The following is a 21,931-nucleotide window of genomic DNA, read 5'->3' as shown; positions in this document are numbered from 1 at the left end:
TATTTGCAACATCTCTCCAATATGCCCCTTTCTCTCCCCTGATACTGCCACTACTACAGTGAAGGTCTTCATTACCTCACACCTTCATTACTGCAATAGCCTACTGGTGGGTCTGTCTACCTCAAGTCTCTCCCCACTCAAATTTGTCATCTGTTCAGCCACCAAAGTGATTTTCCTAAAGCACAGGTCTGATCATGTCACATACACCCCCCATTCAGTAAACTCTAGTGGCTTCCTATTGCCTCCAGGATCAAATACAAAATGCTTTCTTTGACATTCAAAGTCCTTTATAATGTAGCCAGAGGGGTGGGGAACCTGTGGCCTTGAAGCCACATATGGCTTTCTAGGTCCTTGGGTGCTGCCCATTGATTGAGTCCAAGTTTTTTTTTAGGGGATTTGTTCTGTGAAGTTTGGATTCAGTCAAAGGGCCACACTTGAGGACCTAGAGGGCCACATGTGGCCTCAAAGTCACAGATTCTCCACTCCTGAGGTCCTAGTCCCTTTCTATTTTTCTAGTCTTCTTACAGATTACTCTTTGACATATACTCTGTTCCAGTGACACTGACCTCCCGACTGTTTCACAAACAAGACATTTTATCTCTTGGTTTTGGGCATTATTTAGGGTTGTCCGCCATGCCTGGAATTTCCTTGACTTTGACTAGACCTTCTTGACTTCCTTGAAGTCTCAATTAAAATCTCACCTTCTCATGAAGCCTCCCCAAACCTCTCTTAATTCCAGAACCTTCTCTCTATTAATTATTTCCTATTTATCTTGTATATTGCTTGTTTTATATATATGTTTGTTTGCATGTTGCCTCCCTGATTAGGTTGTAAGCCCCTTGATGGCAGAGAATGTGTTTTGCTTCTTTTTGTATTCCTAGTGTTTAGGACAGTGCTAGGCACATAGTAGGTGCTTAATAAATGTTTCTTGATTGATTGTAGAGATGTCCAAACTGGCCTAGTCCTCTCCCTTTGCTTTCTGACATGACTTTCTGCCTCAGGAAAATTTCAGTAACATATATAGGAATCTTGAACAAGGAAAAGATGTCTTTAAGTACAGTTCAAATTAACATTCCAGAATTTGGCAGGTATCCAAGTTGCTAGCTTAAATTCTATTATTCCTAGACCACTTCCCTCTAGAAACCAATCAGGTCCCCTCTCAGAGATCTACAAGGAAAATCTAAATTGCATTGGAAGAAGTCAGAGTGCCTCATGGACTATTGCTTATGAGGAAGTAAAATCTACGATCTTTTCTGGACTAGAGTTTGAGTTATCACCCCTAATCCATTTCCCTAAGAAAGGCCTTTTTGTCCTTCACTTACCATCCTACATTAAAAGAGGCTTTTCCCAGAAGTCTGGAAAGGGTTTTAGAAAGAAATATTATTTCTTAAATATTTCTAGGGAAACGAAAAAGGTGGTATTTGAATATACTTTTATAAGACAAACAGAATATTCTGATAACAAGGATGTTTTCTCTCCACATAATTAGCAGATAATATGCAAAGCAGAATCTTGTATGCTCTGTACTTTTCAGTTTTGTGTCACTATGTTCCACTCATATAGCTACACCCCTAGTTCAGACTCTCATCATTCCCCTTCTTCCTCTCTCTTTTTAAAAAGTACTTGGTGAGGTGTTTATTTGTTCAGAAAAATCATATTGCAATCTGCAAACATTCATCCACTGTTCTGTATGGCTGCCAACTTCTTGTATCCTCTGCAATGGTGAGACAGACGCTTTTTCCTCAGGACAGAGAAATCCAAGGCCTGTACCAATAACAAAAATATTGGAAAGCCTGGTGGCAAAGCTATTACCATTCACCTCCCTCAAAGTGGAGTACATCAAAGGAACTGGGATGTGTCTTCCAGTTGGTGATAGGTTTTTGGAGGCAATCAGGGTTAAGTGACTTGCCACGGTCACATAGCTAGTAAGTGTCTGAATTTGGATTTGAACTCAGGTCCTCCTGACTCCTAAGCCAGTGCTGTATCCATGCACTGCTGGTGCTCCACTTGGTAATATGTTAAGAGGATTTTAGTATTGGATCTATTGCTGCCATTTGTTTAAGACAGCGAGTCACATCATTAGTTAGAGCACGCAGAATTTAGCTGACATCAAACTTTAGCTCTGGTTATTAACTTGTTAATAGTGAGAGAATTTCAAGCTTTATTACCTATGTTTACTTATGTTATGGGAATTTTTAATTTCCTTTTATTCTTCCTGCATCTCTTGGTTAATATTAACCTCACTTGACCAAAACCTGTCCCCTGGGATGTGAAAAATTATTTAAGAGCTTTAAACATTCCTTAGATAAGAAACCAGAGGAAAAATCTCAACTGTCCCTGACCCCTTGGCCACATGTAAACCCTTATCCTTAACCAGTTAATCCTCTAAAGTAGTTTAATTTGAAACCTGACGGTTGACCCATGGAGTTTATTTGAGAAAGTTTGTTTCTTAGGGGATGTATGAGATCTTAACTGTTTAACTAAGTTTGTTCAAATTTTATAACATTGAAGCAAGTATGGGGTTATGGATCTCTCTTTTCTTTAACTTTTATGGCCTAAAAGGAATGTACAGATTGCAATATATGAATGAATTATTTCTTTGTTACCTTCACACAATTTTGCTGAAAAGAAGCCTCTTTAGAATCCTAATAAATCTTCAGGTTTTTGTTGAAGCCTGAACCTATGTTTAAGCATAATAATAAAACCTTGGTTGTTACCTCTATAATTTCTGTGTTGTAGTAATATAAATATATATATATGTATATATATGTACACACATATGTATGTGTGTATGTATGTATATATGTATATATACAGCAGTAATTACCCACCACATGAACTCAGAGAGGAGATATTTCTCCCATAACACTTAAGATGAATATGTCCAGTAACTAGGTATAGCTCTGGTATTAATGGTTAGTCTGCAAACTTCAGTTATATTCCTAGTGTTTACAGACCTGTTTATAACTTTACCTGATACAGATCTTCCACTTCGACTACTGTTCTTTGATGTGTAAACCTTTACCTTCCTTTTCTGCCCTCTGTATAATTCCATTGTACCTCTCCTGCCTATGTAACTAAAACCTATATAAGGTTGCTGAAAATGACTGCTCAGGGCCCACAGGTTTTTGTATACCACGTCTATGCTGACCATATCATAAGCTGGTTATTAAAATGTAAAGGTCATATCCATGTGGACCGTTCCATCAATCTTGAGGAACCACTACATGCATATCTTACCTGGGCATTCTTGAGTTAATTTCAGAGGAAAATGATGAGTGGGAGGCACTCCTCAGCTTATGGGGGCCTTTGGATGTTCTGGTAGCAAACACTCTGGTTAGCTCATCAAGCATCCAATGCTTGGAGAACTCCAATTCATCCTTCACTTAACTGCAGGGGGTGATTTTCCTAAAGCATACGTTTAGCCACGGCATTCCCCTGCTCAGTGATCTCAAGTGGCTCTCTGTTTCCTCCAAGATGATTTGCTTTGATTGGCATTTATAGCTTTTCAGTTTTATCTTTCCAGTTTTCTTATACCCACTTCTGCACACTTTATGATCCAGCTATGCTACATTCAAAAAATTACTCAAACATGGACACTCTATATCTTGTCTCTGTGCCTTTATTCTGGGTGTCCCCTTATGCCCAGAATGTTCTGCCTTCTCACCTCTGCCTCTTTTCAGTCTCCTCCCCACTTCTTTCAATACTTATTTCAAGCCCTACCTTCTGCAAGAGGCGTTTCCTTATCATCCCAGTTCCTAGTACCCTCTCCTTTCACATTACATTCCATCTACTCTGTATACATCTTATATGTACCTAGTAATTCACATGTTATCTCCCCAGTTAGAGTGTATGCTCCTTAAGGGCAGAGATTCTTTTCTGTCTTCCTTTGTAGCCCCAGAACTTAGCACAATGCCTGGCATATAGTAAGTGCTTAATAAATACTTGTTGACTGACTGAGTATGGAAATATGACAAAAGGAAAAGAGAAGAGTAGATGATAATGCTGAGAAATTTTGAGTAACAAAGGAGGGGAGCTTAGAGAGTTCTGGTTGCATTGATTCAATCTTTTAAGTGAATTAGGAAGCTGAGTCACTGTTATAAGGGTATGTGGAGGAGTAGGGGAGAGAAGTACATGATCTTGGGGGCTTGAATAGAGAGGAATTGGTTTCTAGTTCATAGCAACTGTGAGCAATGAGATGGGGATTTTAAAAGGGGCTAGGAAAATAGATTGTTAGGCAGCAATGATAGCCCTTCTGAAGTTATGCCCCATCTATTTGAGTGGGTGAAATCAGCTGAATTTCATGACTTTCTTTAGAGATTTTTTTTTTTTTTAGCATGGACGCAAGAACATCTAAATCTAATGGGGAAGATAACACCAGAATAAGCATAAGCATGTCTGGAGCAGTGGAAGGTCAGTGGAACAAAGAGCTCTGTAGTAGTTAGTGAAACATTAAAGTGGTAAAAAAACATGGAGTCAAGGCCAAGTTTAGAGATTAGTGAGGTTAGAGTGGGGGAGATTAATTTAGAGAACAGGGATGGGTCAAGGGAACAGAAGAATAGATAAAAATAGGTTTAATGTGAGTAAAAGAATGGGGGAAGTAGAAGTAAAAGCAATTATAATCAAGAATAATGAGAAAAGAATGATAGAAATGCAATCATAGGACGGTGGTTCAAATCTCAGCTCTACCATTAATATTTTATGACCTTGAGCAAGTACTTTACCTTCTCTGGGCCTCATTTTCTTCATTTGTAAAATTATAGGGTTAGACTAAGATAAAGCCTAGGGTCCCTTTTAATAATAAAATGATGCTCTATACTAAGGATTCTTTTTTTTCCTTTTTATTTTCAGTTCCAAATTCTCTCCCTCCTTTTACTCCCTCCCCCACCCATGGAGAAGGTAAGAAATACAATACTCATTATAGTTATGAAGTCATGCAAAACATTCCCACACTAGCCATGGTGGGGAGGGGGGAAAAGAAGCAAGAAAATTAAGAAAGTGGAAAAATATGCTTCAATCTATACTCAGAATTCATTGATTCTCTCTTTAGAGGTGAATAGCATCATGAGTTCTTTTATATCAGAGATTCTTAACCTGGGGTCTATGAATTTATTTTTGTATTGATTTTTCTTTTTAGAATATTTTGATAATTGTATTTCAATAAATTTGGTTTGCTTTGTAATACTATGTGTTTTATTTAATGCATTTAAAAACATTATTCTGGGAGCCAAGATGGCAGGGAAAAAGCAGGGACCTGCCTGAGCTATCCCCAATTCTCCTCCAAACAACTTTAAATAGCACCTCAAAATGAATTCTGGAGCAGAAGAACCCACAAAAGGATGAGGTAAAATAATTTTCTAGCCCAAGACAACTTAGAAGGACTGCAGGAAAGATCTGTCTCACTTGGGTAAAGGAGAAGTACAGGCAGCACAAATGGTGTCCAGGCAAGCCAGCAGTAGGCCCCTATCCCCAGTACAGGTCAGTAATTGAGGCTCCATGGTCCTAGCACAGTCTGCCAGTAGCCAGACCTGGCAGGCCCAGTGCAGCAGGTATAGCCTAGCCCAGCAGCACACCAGAGGTCTTGGCACAAGAAGCTTGGGACAGTACCCCCTCTGCCTCAGGAGCAGAGCTCAATTTTAAAAGTCATGAAATAAGCTGGAAAATGAACAACAAACAAACAAAATAACTTTGATTATAGAAAACTACTTTGGTGACAAGGATGATCAAAACACAAATTCAGAAGAAGACAATAATCTCAAAATGTCTATGTGCAAAACCTCAAAGAGAAATATGAATTGGTCTCAGGGCCAAAAAGAATTCCTGGAAGAGCTCAAAAAGAATTTCAAAAATCAAATAAGAGAAATAGAAGAAAAATTGGGAAAAAAAATAAGAGTTATGCAAGATAATCTTGAAAAAAGAGTCAACAGCTTGGTAAAGGAAGCACAAAAAATGGGAAAAGATGTGCAAAAATTCACTGAAGAAAACAACTCCTTAAAAAGTAGAATTAGGGGCAGCTAGGATAGAGCACCAGCCCTGAAGTCAGGAGGACCTGAGTTCAAACCTGGCCTCAGACCAAACACTTGACACTTACTAGCTGTGTGACCCTGGGCAAGTCACTTAACTCCAATTGCCTTAAAAAAAGTAGAATTAGCCAATGGAAAAGGAGGTACAAAAATCCACTGAAGAAAACAATTCCTTAAAAAGTAGAATTGGCCAAATGGAAAAGGAGATACAAAAGCTAACTGAAGAAAATAATTCCTTAAAAATTAGAATCATACAAATTGAAGCTGATGACTCCATGAGACACCAAGAATCAATCAAACAAAATCAAAAGAATGAAAAAATAGAAGAAAATGTGAAATATCTCATTGGAAAAACAACTGACCTGGAAAATAGATCCATGAGAGATAATTTAACAATTATTTGACTCTCTGAAAGCCATGATAAAAAAAACACATTAGACATCGTCTTTCAAGATATTATCAAGGAAAACTGCCCTGATATCCTAGAATCAGAGGGTAAAATAGTAATTGAAAGAATCCACCTTCTAAAAGAGATCTCAAAATGAAAACTCTCAGGATTATTGTTGCCAAGTTCCAGAACACACAGGTGAAGAAGAAAATACTTCAAAAAGCCAGAAAGAAGCAATTCAAATTGTGGAGCCACAGTCAGAATTACACAGGATTTAGCAGCTTCTGTGTTAAAGGATTGGAGGGCTTGGAATATGATATTCCAGAAGGCAAAGAAGCTTAGATTACAACAAGAATCACCTACTCAGCAAAACAGAGCATAATCCTTCAGGAGAAAAATGAATATTTAATAAATGAGAGGACTTTCAAGCATTCCTGATGAAAAGACCAGAGCTAAACTGAAAATTATATTTTTCAAATACAATACTCAAGAGAAGTATAAAAAGGTAAAATGGAAAGAAAAAATACAAGGGATTCAATAAGGTGAAACTGTTTACATCCCCACATGAGGAGATGATACTTATAACTCTTAAGAACTGAATCGCTAGTAGAACAGTTAGAAGGAATATACACAGACAGAGGGTGTTGGTATAAGTTGACTTCGATGGTAAGATGATAAGTTTTTTGATATAAAAAAATTAAGGGTTAAGAAAAAGGATTGCATTGGGAGAAAAGGGAAGAAAGAGGTAGAATGGGGTAAATTATCTCACATGAAGAAGCACACAAACCTATTACAGTGGAGGGAAAGAAGAGGGATGAGTGGGTATCACTTGAACCTCACTCTCACCAGATTTGGCTCAAAGAGGTAATAACACACTCAGTTGGGTATTGAAATCTATCTTAACCTATAGGGAAGTAGGAAGGGAGGAGTGGTGATGGGAGGGCAGATTGAGGGAGAAGGTGGTTAGAAGCAAAACACTGGTGAGGAAGGACTAGTGAAGACAGAGAGAGAAAGAGAGAGGGAAAGAGAGAGAGAGAGAGAGAGAGAGAGAGAGAGAGAGAGAGAGAGAGAGAGAGAGAGAGAGAGAGAGAATAGGATGGAGGGAAATACACAGTAATCATAACTGTTTGTTTTGTTTTGTTTTTGGTGAGGCAATCGGGGTTAAGTGACTTGCCCAGGGTCACACAGCTAGTAAGTGTCAAGTGTCTGAAAGGCTGAATTTGAACTCAGGTTCTCCTGACTCCAAGGCCAGAGCTTTATCCACTGCACCATCTAGCTGCCGCAAATTACAGGTTTTTTTTCCTTTTTCTTTTTGGTGACGCAATTGGATTTAAGTGACTTACCCAGGGTCACCCAGTTAGTGTCATGTGTCTGAGGGCAGATTTGAACTCAGGTCCTCCTGACTCCAAGGCTCTATCTACTGTGCCACCCAGTTGCCCCTTATAACTGTTAATGTGAATGGGATAAACTCACTCATAAAATGGAAGCAGATAGCAGAGTGGATTAAAAACCAGAATCCTATGATATATTGTTTACAAGAAACACATTTGAAGCATAGAGACACACACAGAGTAAAGGTAAAAGCCTGGAGCAGAATCTATTATGTTTCAGCTGAAGTTAAAAAAAAAGAGATAAGGAATATATCTTGCTAAAATGTATCATGGACAATAAAGTAATGTCAGCACTAAACATATATGCACCAAATGATATAGCATCCAAATTTTAAAAAGAGAAATTAAATGAGTTACAGCAGTAAATAGTAAAATTCTACCACTGGGGGATCTCAACTTTCTCCACTCAGAACTAGATAAATTTAACCACAAAATAAACAGACAAACAAAAAATTAAGGTGAATAGAATTTTAGAAAAGTTAGACAGACCTCTGGAGAAAATTAAATATGTATAGAAATGAATATACTTTTTTCTTAGTGGTGCATGGCACCTACACAAAAAAATGATCATGTATTAGGTATAAAAACCTCACAATCAAATGCAGAAAGGCAGAAATATTAAATGCATTCTTTTCAGATCATAATGCAATAAAATTACACTCAATAAAGGGCAATGGAAAGATAGATTTAAAAATAATTGGAAACTAAATAATCTAATCCTAAAGAATGAGTGGGTAAAATAACAAATCAAAGAAACAACCAATAATTTCATTAAAGAGAATGACAACAATGAGACAACACACCAAAATTTATGAGATGTAGCCAAAGCAGTACTTAGGGGTAATTTTATATCTCTAAATGCTTGCATCAATAAAATAGAGAAAAAGCAGATCAATAAATTGACCATGCAACTAAAAAAAAAACTAGAAAAGGAACAAATTAAAAATCCCCAATTAAATAGTAAACTAGACACCCTGAAAATCAAAGGAGTGATTAATAAAATTGACAGTAAAAAAAAACTTATAAATAAAATTAGGAGTTGATTTTATGGGAAAAAACAATAAAATAGATAAACCATTGGTTAATTTGATTTAAAAAAAGAAGAAAACCAGATAACCAATATCAAAAATGAAAAGGGTGAATTTACCACCAATGAAGAGGAAATTAAAGCAATAATTAGGAGCTTTTTTGCCCAATTGTATGCCCAATAAATATGACTATCTAAGGGAAATGGATGAATATTTACAAAAATATAAGGTGCCCAGATCAACAGAAGAGGAAATAGAATACTTAAATAGCTCCAAGTGGATCCTATCAAGCATTTAAAGAACAATTAATTTCAACACTATATAAACTATTTGGAAAAATAGGTGAAGGAGTATTATCCAATTCCTTTTACAACATATTTAGACATAAAGGGTGATATCATAAGCAAATTAGGAGAGCAAAGAATAGTTTACCTGACAAATCTACGGAGAAGGGAAGAGTTTATGACTAAACAAGAGATAGAGAAGATCATGGAAAGTAAAACAAATAATTTTGATTACATGAAATTAAAAAGCTTTTGCACAAACAAAACTAATGTAGCCAAAATTAGAAGGAAAACAAAAAACATAAGAAACAATTTTACAGCAAGTTTTTTTTTTTCTGAGAAAGGCCTCATTTCTCTAATATATAGTAAACTAAGCCAAATTTATAAAAATAAGAGCCATTTGTTCTCAGAAGAAGAAATCATAGCTATCAATAATCACATGAAAAAAATGCTCTAAATCATTACTGATTAGAGAAATGCAAATTAAAAGAACTCTGAGATACCAATTCATACCTATGAGTTTGGCTAACATGACAGAAAAGGAAAATGACAAATGTTGGAGGGGATGTGGAAAAATTGGGACAGTCAATGCATTGTTGGTGGAGCTGTGAACAGGTCAACCATTCTGGAGAACAATTTGGAACTGTGTCCAAAGGGTTATAAAACTGTGCATACCCTTTGACCCAGAAATACCATTTACTAGGTCTGTAACACAAAGAGATCAAACAAAAGGAAAAAGGACCTATTTGTACAAAAATACGTATAGCAATTCTTTTTGTGCTGGTAAAGAATTGGAAAACATGGATGCCCATCAATTAGGAAATAGCTGAATGACTTATGGTATATGATTATGATGGAATACTATTGTGCTATAAGAAATGATGAGCAGGACGGTTTCAGAAATGCTTGGAAAAACTTGTATGAACTCATGTAAAGTGAAGTGAGTAGAGCCAGAAGAACATTGTACGAAGGAGCAGCAATATTGAAGGATGATTATCTGTGAAAGACTTGAATTCTTTGATCAAGACAATGATTCAAGATAATTCCAAAAGACCCATGGTGAAAAATGCTAGCCACCTCTGGGGAGACAGAGAGAACTGATAAACTCTGAGTACAGATTGAAGCCTACTTTTTTATTTTCCTCGCTGTTTTTTTTTTTTTGGGTAGTGTTTTCTTTTATAACATGGAAACATATTTTACATGATTTCACATATGTAATTGATATAAAAATTTTCAAGGTGGGGGAGGGGTGGGAGGGGAAGAATTTGGAGCTCACAATTTTAAAAATGAATGCTAAATTTTTTTTGCATGTGATTGGAAATATTTAATGAAATAAATAAAAATGTATTTTAAAATCACTTGCTCTAGACCAACCCTTTCATTTTGTAAATAAAGAAATAGGCCCAGACAGCTAAAATAACTTCCCTAATGTGCAATACAGCAAATACAGGAAGAAGTAGCAAATATTTCCTTTAGGTCTGGATTAGGTAAGAGAGGAGAAAGAGAGGCATGATATGAGTATTATAAGCTCTAAGATGTAGTGTGTAGATCTTCTGATCTGCCTTAGCTCTTTTTGTCTAGATCTTGGCTCATTGTTCCCCTCCACATTCAACAGGCCAGGTTTCTTAGTCTTAGTTTCTTTCTAAATCTTCCATATATGAGCCCCACATATGAAATATGAAACCTGGAATGTGAAAACAGGATACTTCTGCCATGGGGTCTATGCTTCATTCTCCACAATGTTGTTTTTCCCTCACATTTTAAAGATGCTTGGTAGGGTATCTTCTTTCAGGATATTTTCTCCCTCTCCTCTGCTGAATAGAGGAGGGAAGATAGGACAGAGCAGGTCATTTTCTACCCTTACTATGGGAACAACCAACCACTTTTCTCCAGGGCAGGATAGAACTTCAGCAGGCTTTCTGTCTCTCTCTTCTCCCTTTTTAACCACCCCCAAAATTGGAGTGAGAAATTTAGAAGAAAGGACAGATGTCACATGATCATCAGGTGGCAGTAGTTAGTATGACTGACTGAGCCATGCCCTGAGCCAGAGACCTAAAGGATGTGTTCATACAATTCCTTCTCTCCTTTAATGGTATAAAGGTGTGGTTGTGTGGTGTGCTTTGCCTATGTAGATTATTATGTGTGTCCACATGACTCTGTCTAGATGTGGCTCATAGGGAGGGATGAATATCTATAAAGTGTCCCCATACTCCTTACAATGGTAAAGTCTTTCTTTAGTAGCTGCTCTTCTTTCTTCAAATCTAGGGAGGGCTGTCAGGGCAAAGTATAAAAATGGCAGCATCCATTTACCATCTTACCCATCCAGGGCTACTGAGATTGTGAGTTCTGAGGACTGTTCTCTTCCTCAAATAAACTATCATTTTTCCTAATGGTTGGTTCCTTGAACCTCCAGCCAGATAACTTGCTCTGACAGTGCTAACTTGGATTGTATAGAAATACCACCTCCTCCCTACCTACTCACCAAGATCTCTGTTCCAGGATTTCTTTCTCTTTATCGAAACTCTTGTGTGTATTCAAATAAAAATGTAACCGACATAGGCAAGATAACTATCTTTATCTTGAAGTTCCAAGAAAGCACCATAAATCCTTTCCTCTTCAAAAAAAGTACTGTGAAAAGTCGAAAAAGTTCTAAACCTTGCCTGTATAGGCAGAGGAGTGGTGAAGAGATGAAGAATGGAGAGGAAGAGGTGGCTGTAGCATTGTGAGGTTGGGTGAAAGCAAAGAGATACTAAGGTAGGTAAATTAGGGCAGGGATGTTCTCTACTAGACAGTACCAGACATACTCTCCAATGTTAGTATCACTTTGAGGAACAGTATGCTCTCAGGTCAGGGCAAGGTTACAAGTCTCTGAACTGTCACAAGCTCTGCATCCAGAGTGTCTTTGTTGTTCAAAACCAGAAAAGGGAAAATGAAAACTTTTAGTGTGCCCTGAGCTTTCTGTCTTACAACATCCCGCAGGTTGCTTTTCTCTTAGATGACAGAGGAAAAAACGTCCTATACGCACCCATCTCCTTGGTGTGTGGCCAAGTTAGTGCTACAAAGAGAAAGGGCCATTTTTTCAGTTTGTACTATAGATTTTTACATCGAAGACCCCTTAATGTGCAGGAAAGTATAGTTAAATCAAGGTTCTGAAAACAATTCAGTACATATCTTCAACAAAGACTGAATGCCTTTTATATGTAAGGCTCCCTGCTAGACTATGAAGTTGTTGTTGTTTGTCCTTCGTTCTTGAAGAGGACCATGGCATCATTGTGGTCTGAGAGGTTGAGACCCCTCAAAGACTGGAGTATAGGATGGGATCGTCTGCAATGAGTTCACAGACTCAGGCATTCTTTAAGGCAAGTTGGCAAAAAGTTTATTGTTACACTTTTCAGCGGGCAAGGATTCTTAAGGAACCTGCGAGGGACTGAGGATTGAGCTAGGGTTTATATGGGAAAGGGCAATGGAAAGGAATGCCAGGGATACTGATTAGGTAATCTAAAGGTCCAGGTGTCTTTGGGAGCTATGGATGGGAAAGTGTAGGGAGTATACCAAATAGGGAGGGAGATGTCAAAGGCATGGGAGTCTGGCAGGAGAAAGAGTCCTTGGGCCAGTCAGGGACAAAACTCCTTGGGCCAAACAAGACACCCCTCTCTGTCCTGATTAGAGAATGCTCTGCAACAAGGGAAAGTTTTCTCACAAGACAGGAGCTTACTAAGGAATTGGTAGGCTTCCAGTGACATGATCTTAGGGCTGGGGGCAGCCCAGCACTCTCTCACCCAGCTTTGTGTGGCTGCACCAGGGAGAGAGATAAGGGTCTTGCTGGGGCCCACACATGAGTAATTGCTAGGCACAGTGTCCCTGGGCTGGTGGGAAATTGTCAGAGACAGTGTTTCTGAGACTAGGGAGAAATTGAGGTCCAAGTACAAGCACAAGCACCCAAACACAAGCACCTAAGCACCACATCAGCATCAGGGAGGTGATGTCATGACATGCAAGTGAATTTGATTTAAGTGAGGGAGGGCTGTGAAAAGTCACCAGCCCCACTTTTTCCTCTAGAGCCATCTGAGTCCAGGGACCAAATATAGATCAGGACAGCTGGGGATGGCCCAAGATGCAGTGGGGGACCTTGGCCTTTTCAAGGTAAGGTCTTTAACAGCTCTCATTTTGACTGAGGCAATGCCCATTTAATGATTAAGTCTTAATAAGAAATGAGGCATAGAATGGCATCTTTACCTAGTGAAAAACAATTGGTCTGAGAGAGGAAGACCCTCAGGGTTTCTGGCCAAAACAGAAACAATTAATATATTCATTCTGAGCCAATCAGGACCCAAACAACGATCAAGTAGGGTTTGGCCTGGGACCTGTTGTTGGCAAATCAATGAGAGCTGGAGTGATTTGGGGTTAAGGCTAGTCTTTAAGTCTTTAAGAAAAAAAAAAGGTTTCAGGGATTAAAGTTTACATTCTCTTTGGGCGGAGCATCCACAGGTTAAGGGTGTGGTACCCTAAGTGGGAAGGGGAAGGGAAGGAATGAAAGGACGGAAGGAAGGAAGGAAGGAAGGAAGGAAGGAAGGAAGGAAGGAAGGAAGGAAGGAAGGAAGGAAGGAAGGAAGGAAGGAAGGAAGGAATTGTTGAGATCAGAGTCAGGAGAGTGGTTCAGGTATGAAAGAATTCACTTAGACTTCTCTTAGCTTGGGAGCTTTAATTAATGTGTAAGCAACACAGGTCTCCTTAGCAAGAAAGCTGAACGTGACTCGTTTTTTGGGGGAGTTATGCTTATATAGAGGTTTCAGAACGATGATGTAGTTTCAGGGTTTTATGATGGTTAAGGATAAGGACAGGGTAAGGAAGACGGGAAATTTTATGTTATAGTATTTCAAGATAAGGGGAAAAGATTTTGGGATGCCCTCAAGCTCAGGAGGGGCTTCACAAAGGACTGAAAAAGCAACCCTTAATATTCTTTTTAACCCTGAGGATACTGTTTGTATACACATCATTGTGGCATCTCCCCTTAATTGGATAGGTCTGTCTAGAACCTCCATCTAAGGAGAGCACACAGGTCAACTCTGACCTGTCTCTCCAGGCTACACGCAGGACTTTTGGTACCTGCCAGGTACCTTTGTTTCCCATCTTACTTTCTCCCCTCCAACACAGCTTCCTTTTATGTTTTGTCTTCCTCCATTAAAATATAAGCTCCTTGAGGACAGGGACTCTTTCTTTTTCTGTTTGTATTCCTGGCACTTAGCACAGTGCTTGAGATATAGTAGTTGCTTAATAAATACTAGTTGACTGCTAATTTCTGTAGCCATAGGCCTACAGGAAATATTTTGAAAAAGGATACTTTCTTCAAACTGTTTCGCTTGAAAAGATAATGGAACAGGGAAATGAAGACCATAGCCTCATGTTGTATTGGAGATCATGGTGAATATGAATAAGTTCAGGAAGAGTGAGGTTAGGAGTGAGAGAAATTTTTATTTCTCTCTCCTATTAATAACCAATTATTAAATTAGGACAAAGGTTTTTTTCCCCATCCTATTTCCTCAATCAGAAATCAGCCCCTATAAGTTATCCAGTCAACATTTGAAGGGTGGGACTGATGACAAAATGAAATATTGGGCAAAACTCACCCAACTGGGGAAATTTAGATCTGATCAAAAGGCAAAGAAATTCTAGTCTAGAGGAAGTAATGAATTTGGACCCATTGTGTTTTAGTCAGACAGGTCTGAATGGAAGTGGATTCCCTCTTTAGTCTAGATTGTCCTACCAGTGGGGAACCTGTGGCCTTGAGGCCACCTGGGCCCTCTAGGTCCTCAAATGTTCTAGGAAGTTTGGTTTCAGTCAAAGGGGGGCACTTGAGGACCTAGAGGGCCATAGGTTTCCCACCCCTGCCCTAGAGTGATGGGGTGGTGGGTGTGGGTCTAGGTAGCTATAAGTATCTGTCCAAGACTGAGAGATAAGTCAAGTCCTCCAGACCCTCATTAGAATAAGCCCAACTCTCATTATAACATTCATTTTTTCATTACTTGTTAACCAAACAGAATTGATTTCCATTCTCAGGATCACTCACTCTTCCAAGGGCATATAAACTGTTGAGTGGGTTCCATGAGGGGTATTTGGTGCATAAGAGACTGCCAAATGACCATCTTTTTATTAATCACTCACTAGAAATAATTAATAAAATGATTAATTACACAGAAATTATGCTCTCAAACTTTTTATACATCACAATTGGCTTTGGATGCATGACTGCTGGCTGCATTGGTTCACCTGATTTGGGTTTTTTTTTTGGTATATATTTACATATAGCTGTGGTGGGCTAAAGCGTTTATGGATTACTTCCATGAACACTTATTAAGCATGTGCAAGTTACATACTTGGAAAGAGAGCATGGTTTAATGGAGAGAGATTCAGTTGGCCTTGGCGTCAGAAGATAGATCTGAGAGTCAAGAAATGTCTAGGTACTGTTAATCCTGGTTCTGCCACTAAAACTTGCATATGGCCTTGAACAAATCACTGAGCTTCAGGTCATGAAGCTAGAAGGGGCCTCGAAGGATATCTAGTGCCCCACCCCAGGTATTATGGATGAGGATACAGGACTCATGGAAATTATGTAACTTGCCTAAGGTTACCCAGGTAATGAAGACCAGGGGTAGGATTTGAACGCCAGAGCCTCAGTCTCATGAGCTCTTTCTTGCTCCTTCCACTGTACTATGGGGCTTCCCGTAGTTCTTCACTCACTAAATCTAGAAAGCACCATGGTAGTGTACGGGGTTTGGTTGGTGCCAGCACCTAGCAGGTGTCCAGCAGGTGGATTAGCATCCTCTCTTCAACCCTGCAGTATGATGGAGGAAGTGAGTCTTACATTCTTTACAAGTCAGATTACATCATCTGGAAGCAGAAATGCTTTTTTGCTGGGGTCAAGTTTCAGGCCGAGACTTTCCATTCTGGGGATCGCCTTCCCTCCCCAATCCCCGCACCCTTTAAAATATGTAGCCCTATTCCGACTGGCTGTTGCTAGGAAACGGATCCGGGCAGCAACCGGAAGCAACTCGGTCAGATAGGTTGTTGATTCCGCCTCTTCCGTCGCATCCCCAGCCTGGCGGCGGAGGCGGGGTCAGGAGGGGGGATCGGGGGCGGGCAGTTCTAGGAAGTCGCGGGGTGGAGTGGGGCTTTGCGGCTGGCTTGAGGGAGTGGAGGAAACGAAACCTAAACTGGGCTAGGAGCGAGGAGGAGGGGACGAGGGGAGGATGCTCCGTGGGGAGGGAGCGGGGCTGTTGCGTCCGCACTGAGACCCCTGTGGGATCGGTGGAAGGTGCTGAGCCTGCAGCGGCTGGGACCTCGCGCTGTTCTCCCCAGCCCCCACCCTGGCTCAGGTGAGGGACGTGCGGGGCCGGGGCTGAGCGGCGCGTGCCGCACCTAGCGGGGCATGTGCCGGTGGGTGTGGGTGGGGGCGGTGATCCCGGCGCGTGCCCAAGCGCTGACAGGGAGGCGCGCGCCAGGGCGTCTTTCCTGTCTCTCCGCCCCCGGGCTGTACGCTGTAGCTCTGCGCTTGGCGCCTTCGGGACTCGAGCTGCTTCGCTTGCCTTCCGACCCTGGGGTTTAGCGGTCCTGCGGAAGGGCGGGTTGCAGGTGACCGTGTTTATGTTTTGCAGCTGAAGGCTTGGTTTCGCTTTTTGTTCGCCGTCTCCGTTTTGCCGGCCTGTCCCTGCCCTAGAATAGTTTCGTTTTCCTGAAGCGCTGACACCTGACAGACCCTTTCTGTATCTCGTCTAGTGTCTGGAGTGGGGGGGGGGGGGGGGGGGGGGGGTTGGGGTTGGGGGGGGGGGGGGGGGGGGTAGGGGGCACTAGTCCTGTTCGGTGCTTGGTGCTTTCGATACTATTCCGGCCCGCGGAGCAATCCCCTCAGGGAGGGAGGTGAAACTGCAGCCCTACATCTCTTAAGTGCTGCTAGGATCATAGGATTTTAATACAGTATCTTCATTTTGTTAGGAAGATGAAGTATGTGTGACCTTAGGCAAATCCCATAACTCTCTTTGAGCTTCTCTTCTCATATCTAAAAAGGAAATTATAATACTTGTAAGTATCCCAGGATTGTGGAGAGATACATATAACCTAATGCGTGTAAAGTACGTTACAAATGTTGATTATTATCTGGAAGGTTTTGCTCTAGGTGCTGTGAGAGCAACGAAAATGAGTAATTGTTTCTCACGTGTATATAGTGCAATAAGATTTGCAAAGCACCGTCCTCACTATAACCCTCTGAGAGAGGTAAGGGCAAGTATTCCTCCATTTTATTAATGTTACAGAGGCTCAGAGGAGTTGACAGTCTGTGATCACACAGCTAGCGGATGTCAGAGGCAGGGTTCTCTTCACTCCAACCCTGTCCTTCCCTCTTTAAACCTGTCCCTTTCTACCTCCCCAGAAGAAAAACAAAACCCCTTTTAACAGATCTAGTCCTTTTTTCACCACACCTTGCTGGTTCTGTCGCTGTTCTCATGGAATGTATGTGTAGTCCAGTGAGAGAAATTAGACTACACAAATATCCCTGCCAGTTCTAAATCTGTGATACTGTAACATTAAATGTGTATAATTGGAGGTAAGATGTGAGAGTGCCTTATGAGTTAAAAGGCAGGAGATATGACTTCCAGCTGAGAAATACGGAAAGCTTCATTGATTTGCACCTTCTGAAATGTGCTGTAATTGTTAACTTTCAGTTTCAGAATAGAAAAAACTGATTCTTTGCATAGTTTTATTTACTAAGAAATGAAACTTAACTAGTGATGTGATCACATGACATTAGTTAATTAGCTGACTGTCCTTCCTTATCATTCTTTCTCTTCTTTGCAAACCTTCTAGGGGTAAACCTGCTCTTCCTTGAGGTCTTCTTTCTGCTGGAACATGAAGTGCCCCAGTTGTCACCACATCTCCAAAGATGAAGCTCCCAAGTTCTGCAGCAGCTGTGGGTTGTGTTTGGTTCCTACAGTCAACCCAAAGAGTAAGGGCAAATGTATCATGGTTGGGGTGGTCTGGAAAATGCTAAGTATTGGAATGGCTGAGTAGTGGCATGGAGGAGTAATTCCAGCCTTTTTTTTTTTTTTAATATTTTGTTTAGAACATCTGACTGAACATGTACTACTTTGCATTAATATAGAATTCAGGATTGAGAATTATTTTGGATGGATAAATTTAATTGTAACAGTGTTTCATGGTTCCTATCTTCTTGCAAGTGATTATAGAAAAAATTTTTTTTCTCTTCACAATTTTACAATTTCACAAAACCTTGGAAAGAACTGTTTTACCATCCAAATTATTTGAATCTTTGTGTAGTTCCTTAAAGCACCACTTTTCAGTTTCATTTGTCTTTCACCTCCTGGAACTGGAAACCAAAAGAAAAGATTTTTAGTGAACCAAAGATGTACATAAAACTTATTTGTTATTTAGGACAGGGGAGTTTCCCCAGCAAAGGGCTTTTGAGAAAAGGCGGGAAAAGTCAGTCAGATTCAGATGGGAATTAACCCTTCCTGGTTTGTCTCAAAGGGGTGTATGTGAATTCAATCAACAGACATTTACTGTGTGCCAGGTACTGTACGTTACAATAAAATTAATTAAAATAAAAATTATAGGCTTTGTGGCAATTGAGCCCTCAACCAAAAATGGGTTCTTACTTGTAGGAGTAAGCAAGTAAGTTTTAAATTGGTGATGCTGTGTTCCTAGATGTAGGAGAACTTGCCAGGTGAGGGGAGATAAATGGGTCAATTAGAGAGGATTGTGTGTTTGAACACAGCTTGACTTAAAAAAAGTGGATCCAAACTTATCAAATAGTTGGAATATAAGCTGACTGAATTAGTAAATTATTCTTTTATAATAATGATAATAGCTAATGACTGACATTTATATAGTGCTTACTGTGTGCTAGGCACTGTGCTTTACAAATATTATTTCATTTGATCTTCACAACACTCCTGGAAGGTAGATGCTATTAATTATTATCCCCATTTTACAATTGAGGAAACTGAAGGAAACAGAGGTTAAGTGACTTGCTGAAGGCCACAGAACTTGTAAGTGGCAAAAAAAAGACCTTGAACTCCAAACCCAGTAGAGTTTTTGCTGTCTCAGGAAGAAGAGTATTAATTAAATCCCTGCCCTCTCAGGAATTTACTGTTACCATCTTTGACATTAGAACAATATGAATGTGACATCTTACTTTATTTGACCTGCTACTTTAATACCACTGATAAGACCTTATTAATAAATTAAAGCATCTAGAGGAAGGCAAACAGGATTGTGACGGGCCTTAAAATTTTGCAATTTGATAGTTTAAAGTAACTGGGGGTGTTTCTTCTGTAGAAGAAAAAATATGAGAGCCATTTTTATGTATTTGAAGCTTTGTCATATGGAAAAGGAATTAGGTATAGCTAGATGTTGCATTAAATAGAGTATGAACTTGGAGTCAGGAAGACCCACCTCAGATACTTACTAGCATTATGATCCTGGACAAGTCACTTCACTTCTCAGCTTCAACTTCCTCATCTGTAAAGATAAGTTTAATAAGAATATCTACTTCATAGGGTTGTTGTGAAGACCAAATGATTTAATAGATGTAAGACACTTTATAAACCTTAAAGCACTCTTATAAATACCAGGTATTACTGTTATTATCATCATCATTATTAGGCTTGTCTGCTTGGCCCTAGAGAGTGGAACTAGAAATGTTTGGAAATTACAGAGAGATTGATTTAATGTAAAAAAAAAAAAAAACCAAAAAAACTTCACAACTCTTTTTTTTCTTAAGTTGAGCAGAGCTATCCTCAAGTGGAGTAGGCTGCTTCAGGGCCGGGCAGTTTTTCCTCTTTGATAGAAGCCTTAAAGCAAAGGCAGGAGAACTACTTACTGTAGATTCTTTCTTGTTCAGGTGTAGGTTGGACTTAATGGCCACTGAAATCCCTTTTATTTCAGAGATTCTTTCACATTTTATAACTTGAAAGATTAGTGTTTTGGTGACAAAATAACCTCTCTACCCAACTTCCTGGTTAAGGCCATTGTGAAATAAAATTTAAAGGTCAGAAAGGTTTCTTGTGAGTTTGCTGAGTAATCATATCTTTATTCCTCTTTCCATTCTTATTTTTCAGATTGAACCCCTTGGGGTCTATGCCTACTAGTGTCATTGCTAGGTCAAAGGGTAGGACAGTTTCATGATTTCTCTTAAATAATTCCAAATTGTTTTCTAGAAAGGTTAGATAATTCATAATTACATTAGTATGTGCCTGTCTTCCCATAGCCCCTTCAACACTGACTAGTTTCATTTTGCTATTATCTTTCAAAGGATTTAAGAAAAACTCACAGGATCTTAGAAAAGGCTCTGATGGGAAAGATTGAAGGCAAAAGCAAAAGGGGATGGCAGAGTATGAGTTGGATAGATAGTGTCATGGAAACAATGAACATGAACTTGGATAGACTTTGAGAGATACGGGAGGACAGAAGGACCTGCTATGTATGGTCCATGGGGTCATGAAGAGAGACATGACTGAACAAAAAAGAACAACACAAAGCTTTAAAGTACATTTCTTTTAGTTTGTCATTTGGAACAACCTTTGATGTGGTTGATAGCTTACGTCTTTCAAAACTATTTATCGTGTGACTGCTTATTTATTGGGGCTCAGTTCTACTTCTGAAATACATCTGACACACCATTTTCTCTTTTTTCATTGCCAGCACCCTAGCCCCTTACTATCATCAGATTGGACACAGCAAATGGGATGTTTCCTCTGTAGATGAATGTTACCCCAATTAGAAAGCATTCTGCTCAGTAGGAGTTGAGTCAAGATTTGAAAGCTGCTATTCTTTTACAAAGGGCTCCAATTTCCTTTTCCTTTTCCTAATTGGACATTACCCTTTTTTTGTGAAAGATGAATAAAATGAACTGTACTGTATATAGTTGAATATTCTATGAATATTTGTAGGAATGGGTACCTAAACTTGGAAAGATCCAAGGAAAGCCTGGTTTTGAGACTGAGGATAAGGGAGATTAAAACTTAGATCTGGAGAGGAATGGTAAACTTACCTAGAAGGGGAAAGTTGGGCTTTCTCAGTTCAACTTCCCTATATCCTCCATACTGGGGGATTCAAAGATAAGAAGTAAAATATGCTCCAAAGAAGTGGATAGATGTAGTCAAAAGAAGTAAGACCCATGTACAAAATGATTATATCATAAAAGAGGTGATGGTAATAAAAAATCCACAAATAACTGTAATACAAAATAAATACTACAATCATATACATAGTAGATGTTGAGTTGATTGAACTGATGGGTATATCGTTGAAGTACTAGATGTTTAGAGAGATTCAGAACTGCCTGTGGCACACTTTTATGGGAAAACTTGAATGCTTTATGGAGGGAGATAGGATTAGAATTGAGCCTTGAAGGAGAAGTAGGATTTTTGCTGGTGAAGATGGAGAAGCATGGGGAAGGGTACCTTCTGTCTGTTGCTCCTGTTTGACCCTCTGAGGCTAAGCAGAAAGTCTAATCTGTCTAACAGAGGTAGCCTTTCAAATACTTGAAGAGAATATCATTTTTTTCTCTTCAGGCTAAACATCCCTAGTCCTTTAACTGATGGTCGTATGAGCTCTCTAACTTATCAAGGTCCTTCCTAAAACATGGCAGCTAGAACTGAACACAGTTTTTCCAGTTAGGACAGAGTATAATAGGGCTAACATCTTTGTTTTGAGCTCTATGTTTCTCTTTTTGTTTAAAAAAATTTTTTTCCCTTCTGCTTGTCTTGATGCAGCCTAAGGTGGCATTAGCTTTTTTTTTTTTTTT

The 21,931-nt window shown here is 39.5% G+C and overlaps 1 protein-coding gene across 1 annotated transcript in view; it reads left to right on the top strand.

The window, feature by feature from the left end:
* Nucleotides 1-16,655: 16,655 nt before the first annotated feature.
* Nucleotides 16,656-21,931, top strand: part of LOC114034425 (E3 ubiquitin-protein ligase RNF213-like) — a 56,086-nt gene continuing 50,810 nt past the window's right edge. Inside the window, exons 1-2 of the mRNA XM_027850110.1 lie at nucleotides 16,656-16,743; nucleotides 17,971-18,109. Of these exons, the coding sequence (XP_027705911.1) occupies nucleotides 18,013-18,109 (97 nt within the window). The 5' untranslated portion in view covers nucleotides 16,656-16,743; nucleotides 17,971-18,012. The remainder of the gene's footprint in view (nucleotides 16,744-17,970; nucleotides 18,110-21,931) is intronic.

The sequence above is a fragment of the Vombatus ursinus genome, unplaced genomic scaffold, assembly GCF_900497805.2.
Source record: "Vombatus ursinus unplaced genomic scaffold, bare-nosed wombat genome assembly UNPS02008996.1, whole genome shotgun sequence".
NCBI lineage: Eukaryota > Metazoa > Chordata > Mammalia > Diprotodontia > Vombatidae > Vombatus > Vombatus ursinus.
The sequence above is the reverse complement of the archived record's forward strand: the minus strand, read 5'-3'. Positions and strand labels throughout refer to the sequence as shown.